Source organism: Hippocampus comes, unplaced genomic scaffold, assembly GCF_001891065.2.
Source record: "Hippocampus comes isolate QL1 unplaced genomic scaffold, H_comes_QL1_v1.1 scaffold37, whole genome shotgun sequence".
Classification (NCBI taxonomy): domain Eukaryota; kingdom Metazoa; phylum Chordata; class Actinopteri; order Syngnathiformes; family Syngnathidae; genus Hippocampus; species Hippocampus comes.
In genome coordinates, this window is record NW_017805535.1 from 1,254,936 (window position 1) to 1,261,016 (window position 6,081).

At 39.8% G+C, this 6,081-nt stretch overlaps 1 protein-coding gene across 1 annotated transcript; it reads left to right on the forward strand.

The window, feature by feature from the left end:
* Positions 1 to 235: 235 nt before the first annotated feature.
* On the forward strand, positions 236 to 4,563 carry arpin (actin related protein 2/3 complex inhibitor). The gene is made up of 6 exons (XM_019878240.1): positions 236 to 641; positions 1,217 to 1,292; positions 1,596 to 1,728; positions 3,179 to 3,385; positions 3,529 to 3,692; positions 4,206 to 4,563. Exons 1-6 carry the CDS (start codon positions 550 to 552, stop codon positions 4,212 to 4,214), a joined length of 681 nt encoding a protein of 226 aa, XP_019733799.1. The 5' UTR covers positions 236 to 549; the 3' UTR covers positions 4,215 to 4,563.
* Positions 4,564 to 6,081: the final 1,518 nt, after the last annotated feature.

Here is a 6,081-nt window from a genome sequence, read left to right on the forward strand (position 1 = left end):
CGACTAGCGACATATTAATCTTTCATTTCTGGTGGGTTTTATTGTAGTTGCTGTAGTTGAAGGGCACTAGTTAAGTCCCTGGAAAAGAAGCCTTGTTGGTATGACAGGGTCACAGATAATTTTCTTGAAAAGGAACGGAGAGTAGAATCCACGTATAAATAAACGGACACATTTTATGATGTAGGCCGAAATTGAGCTTCCCCTCATTGACAGACCAGTATCTGCCACTGGTCATAATCTTGTAAATGTGTTTTGCCATTCACTGTCTGCGTCTCCATGCCGTCGCCATTGTCGTGACGTCACATTGAAGTCGGTCGGAGAACTTTTTTTTTTTTTTGCCTCTTCCTTACTTCGTCGGACTTCGCAACTGGGACCTCCCAGTTCAAAGGGCGTTCTAAGTGACCTTTCCTAGTCGGAAATCGGTTGTCGGACTTCCCACGTTCATGGAATGCATCACAAGCATATCGTCCATGTGGGCGGAAACGGAAATGTCAGTTTCAGGAAAAACAAGGACTTCATTCCTTGGAATCCTGAGAATAGTTTGTGAAAATGAGCCGAATCTACCATAACATATCTTTAAAAAACAAACCAGTACACAATGAGAAATATGACCGTGTGTGGTCACCCGGATCTCATGAAAGGTAGGTGAAAACTTGTATACAATGAATTCATTAAATCCAGCTACAGTGCACTCCTCATTATGTTAGTACGAGCCAACGATTGTCAACAACTATTTCGACACTTTATATAATCGTGTGTTTTCCTTCTTCTGATTTAGTGTTCTTTACGTTATAACAGCGCAGTCAGATGGAAACAACTGTTCTGTTCGTTGGGGTGAAAAAACGCACATCATTTATTTGCATACAAGGAAGGGAAAGCCCGGAAGAGCGTTGTGTTTCACGGCCTCTAGGGGTCATGCTTGTACAGCACCGTCGTGTGTGTGCTCATACTGTATATGTTATACGTGCATATATGTATAACTTCTATACGGCGCTGTTACAGTAGATTTTGATTGAAAGGAAGAGACGTCATTATTTTAAAGCATTTTGCAATACCAGCATATTTTAGCACCCATATGTGACTTTAAGGGAACTGTATTTTTATATTAACAGTTGCTCTTATGTTTTTATTGTTGCATTGTGTCACAATTTATTCAACATACCTTTTCTATTGTTTTTTATGTATAACTAATGCTTTGTTGTTGTTCTTGTTACAGTGGTCCTGGAGTAATTCTTGAAGGAACGCTTGTTGATGTTTCAAGACATGCACTGACTGACGTCAACAATCAGAAGGTACTGTATGGAGACTTAAAATCACAATACAGAAAGTGGAAGTTTCTCTTCATCAGTAAGCTGCAAAATGCATGTGTATGCAAGGCTAATAGTTAAAAGAAGTCATATGGGAAATTACCCCTCCATTTGAAATTAAGTGTTGACATTGAGAAATTCATCTCAAATGTTCTTTGCAAACTGAAGTTTACAGACCCCTGCCTGCTTTCTCTTCCAAACAAATTTATTGCAAAAATATTTCACATTGAATCAGTCAAAATTATACAGTATTACAGAAAAATAAATATATATTTTTTCATTTGGCAGGTTCGTTACCATGTGCTCTATATAAAACCTCGACGCATCCATCGCAGGAAGTTTGACCCTAGTGGGAAGGAGATAGAACCAAACTTCAGTGACACCAGAAAGGTCAACACGGGCTTCCTCATGTCCTCCTACAGTAAGTGAAGACTAACTGATACTTGATCAGTAGTTACACTCTTAATTTGTTTTATTACTTTTATCATCATTTTGCATTTCCTCATAAAGTAGCGGCGTCAAACTCATTTTTGTCATGGGCCCACTTTGTAGTTGCGGCTTCCCTCATTGGGCTGTTATTACAGTGAAACCAAATAAGTGCTGAATGGTCTGACCGTATTGTTAGATATACACAACAAATTGATGGCTTACTAATTTTGAAATCAGAAGTGAAGGAAAATAATTTGATGAATTGTTTTTCCAATTCGTGTAAAAAGGATAAACAAATATTGACATATCTCAAGGTTATTATTTATTACACATGACTATTCAACATTTTGGTACAGATTTTAGCAAGGGTTATGGATGTTGACACATGATTTGCTTTGCGGGCAACATATAATGATGTGACAGGACATATTTGGCCCCCGAGCCTTTTGTTTGAGCCCTGCATCATAATGGAATATTTAATCAAGCTGACAACTTGGATAACTTTTGGCAGGTCTTTCCAGGCAAGAGGGTCCGCTTACACGAGACAGAATTGCGTTGCAGCAACATTTATCCACAGTAAAGGATTTCCCCCCCAAAACACCTGAGATATGTTTCAGTCAGCCTTGTTTCAATGATCACTTTTATTATTATCTTTAGCAGTAGTAATAGTAGTGATGGTAGTGTTAAAGGGAAGTACTGTATTTATGTTGTGATAAAAACAAAGAAACATTTTGCTGCTGATATTTTCTGTGTTCACCTCAAGCCGATTAAAAAATTAGATTGGAAAATTAAATCCACCATTTAAAGGTCTTCATGTCACAGACACAATAAAAACATTGCAATTTTTGTTTGCATTTTGTCATGTTATTGTATGTTTTATATATGTTCAATAAAACAAACAAACAAACAAACAAACAATACGGTATTTATATGTACAACTATTTAAAAAAACAAACATCCTTCATGTCACAGACACAATAAAACATTGCAATACAGTATTTATATGTACAACTATTTAAAAAAACAAACATGAGGTTTTCCTGGCATGCCTTATGGGTAGGAGGTCCTGGGGAAGACCTTGGACACACCTGTTGGCCTGTTAACGTATGTGCATCCCCTCTTCACAGCTGTATGAAGTGAAGGGCAAAAATGAAGTCCGGGTTGCTTTAGCTGCTGCCCCTGCAACCTGACCACAGATAAGCGAAATATGACAACTTATTCAGTCAACGTGAAGTATTAAATATGATCTGAGTGCACATTAAAAAAGGTCTTCAAGGATTCCTTAAATCTGCAGATACACTGGTTAGGGTGCTTAGTGAACAAGGAAGTAAATTGAGCTAACACCTGAGACTCCAACTAGTTTATTAAAATAAATAAATAAATAAATAACGTCTTCTAATGTGTACATGCGTGTGCCTGTATTTCTATCAATTCCCATAAAGAGGTGGAAGCTAAAGGGGAGTCAGACATCCTGTCAGAGGAGCAGCTGTCAGCACTGATACGTAAAGCCGAGCTGGTGAAGGTAACTGACAAGCACAGACCTGACGGCACATGGGCCTTCTGGTACCCTGAATGCGAAATGGAGAAAACGGAGCTCGAGACTGAAACAGACATTCGACTGAAGACTAGAGGAAACAGCCCTTTTATATGTGAGTCTGTGTGGTCATGATGTGACCATTTTTTCACCTATTTCGTAAGGCCTTCCGAAGCACAAAGTAACAAAAAAAAGTGTTTTGGACACTCAGATGAAGAGATGGATGGAATTTTGAACACCTTTTCTTGCTGTTTACAGTCTCCTTGGCTAAAGTAGATGGTGGCACCGTGTCCAAGTGTAATTTTGCTGGAGACGAGAATACTGGAGCATCGTGGACAGACAAGATTATGGCCAACAAAACTGGAGGAGCTGACACTCACAAGCCTGGAGATGAAGGAGAAGGACCGCAGGACGATGAATGGGTGAGAGCAACAGCTACAGTCAAATGAAAGCGAGTTCATACATCCGTACATAATTGACTGCGAGAACAGTGTATGTAAGGGTGCGTTTTTCCAGCGAAATCGTCAGATTTTAAGTACTCATTCTCAAATGAGGGCCAGGCAAATGCAGTCACTCGCTCTTATTTGTATGGATAGTTTTATTTCTCAAAGCCTAATATGCATGTGGTTCGGAAACCCGCCATTCCCCCAGTAACTTTCACATTGTATCCAAAACTGTTATAGATCATAAGGGAGCATGAGAAATAAAGCTTTTGGAGGGAGGAGCTAACTTTCACAAAATGTAAACAAGGATGAACAAAAAGGACTAAACGGCGCTGTGTCAACTGCAGCATAATGTATGGATATGGACAAGTAAAGATTTGTTGTATATACCCTTTCATGCACCCTGTAACCTGATAACATGATAAGCTGTCCACTGTAGTAACCGCTGTACCTGAAAGGGTTAAAAAGCACACTATTTTGTCTCTTTCGTAGGATGACTAAAGAGAAAACGTCATCATCCTGGAGCTTTTGGCCCATCTCCAGCTTCAACTTCAGCCTGATGTCTTGGATCAAATTGCTTTGGTATATAAGACACCAAACTTATTGCACATGTGGCCTTGGTTTGAATCATTCCCATGAGTAAAACTGACGAAGATATGCTCCAGTTTTGATTTGGTCACCTACACAAGCTCTGTTATTGGACTTGCTCTGCTTCTTTTATGTATATTTGCACTTGTCCTTTTGCATCAGAGAGAAAGCTCAAACCCAACATACTACACCAGATTGAATTCCTTGCAAAAGAAGATGTGGAGAGTTATAATGCAACAATGTAAAAAATATGACCAAAGAATTCTTTCCCTTTCTTGCTTGATGTACAGCTTCAACTTTTCAACAGTCCGGGGCCGACGTCGTATTTTATGCTTCATAATGCGCCACACTCTTTCAATGGGAGACAGGTCTGGACTGCAGGCAGGCCAGTCTTGTACCCTCACTCTTTTACGACAAAGCCACACTGTTGTAACGTGTAGAATGTGGTTTGGTATTGTTTTGCTGAAATAAGCAGGGCCATCCATGAAAAACGAATTGATTTGATGGCACAATGTTTTGGAGAAACATTAACAAGCATGAACGGCTCCTTCACAGATATGTAAGTTCCCCATGCCATTGGCACTCACATAGCCCCATACCAGCACAGATGCTGCCTTTTGAACTTTATGTTGATACCAGTCTGGATGGTTCGCTTCCTCTTTGGCCTGGAGGACATGACATCCATAATTTCTCAAAACAATTTGAGATGTGCAGTCGTCAGACCACAGAACACCTTGGATCAGTCCATCCTTGATGAGCTCGGACCCAGAGAAGCTGACAGCGTTTCTGTGAACTGTGTTTACTCACATTAGTTTTCCGAAGTGTCCCTGAGCCCATGTGGTGATATTCTTTGTACATTGACGTCAGTTTGTGATGCAGTGTCACCTGAAGGATGGAAGGTCACGGGCATTCATGTTAGTTTTCGGCCTTGCCCCTTAGATGCAGTGATTCCTCCAGATTCACTGAACCTTTTGATGATATTATGGACTGTAGATTGTCCTTAAACAGTTTGACTCTTTTCTCATGCATTTGTTCACACAGAGTGAACCTCGCCCCATCCTAGCCTGTGAATGACTTAACAATTCAGGGAAGCTCCTTTAGAACCAATCATGGTGTCCACCTTTTCCCAGTTAGCCTGTTCATCTGTGGCAACTCCCAACAAGAATTTGATGAGCTTTTCTCAACTTTCTCCATCTTTTTTGCCACCTGTCCAAACTTTTTCGGAATGTGTTGCAGCCATAAAATTGTACATGATTTGGTAGAACAATAAAGTTTCCATTTGAATATTAAATATCTTGTCTTTTTGAAAGTAAGAGCTACTTCTTGGGTACTGATTAATGCTAAGGGGTACCAGTTCGATAAATGGGCTGTCACTTATGCAGTGCGTTTTAACCTTGGGTACTCAAAGCGCTTTACGCCGTTACCTCATTTTACTGACTGATGACGCAGCATCAGGAGCAACTTGGGGTTCATCATCTTGCTCAAGGACACATTGACAAGGCCAGGACTCAAACTACCAACCTCTCGGTTGGGAAACGACCACTCTACCACAGAGCCATGCTGCCCCCGAAAATTTCTTAAATGTACTCAAATAACCTTTATGTTATTAACAATTGACCTACATGAAAACACCAATCATGTAAAATGATTTGACAAGGTAGGAAACAGATGTCCACATACACTATTTCTCAATCTCTGCAAATGTTTACATTTTCCACATGATTTTTTTCATCAGTATTACTATAAAATCACAATGTTCTATCACTAGGGGGATTTTTAT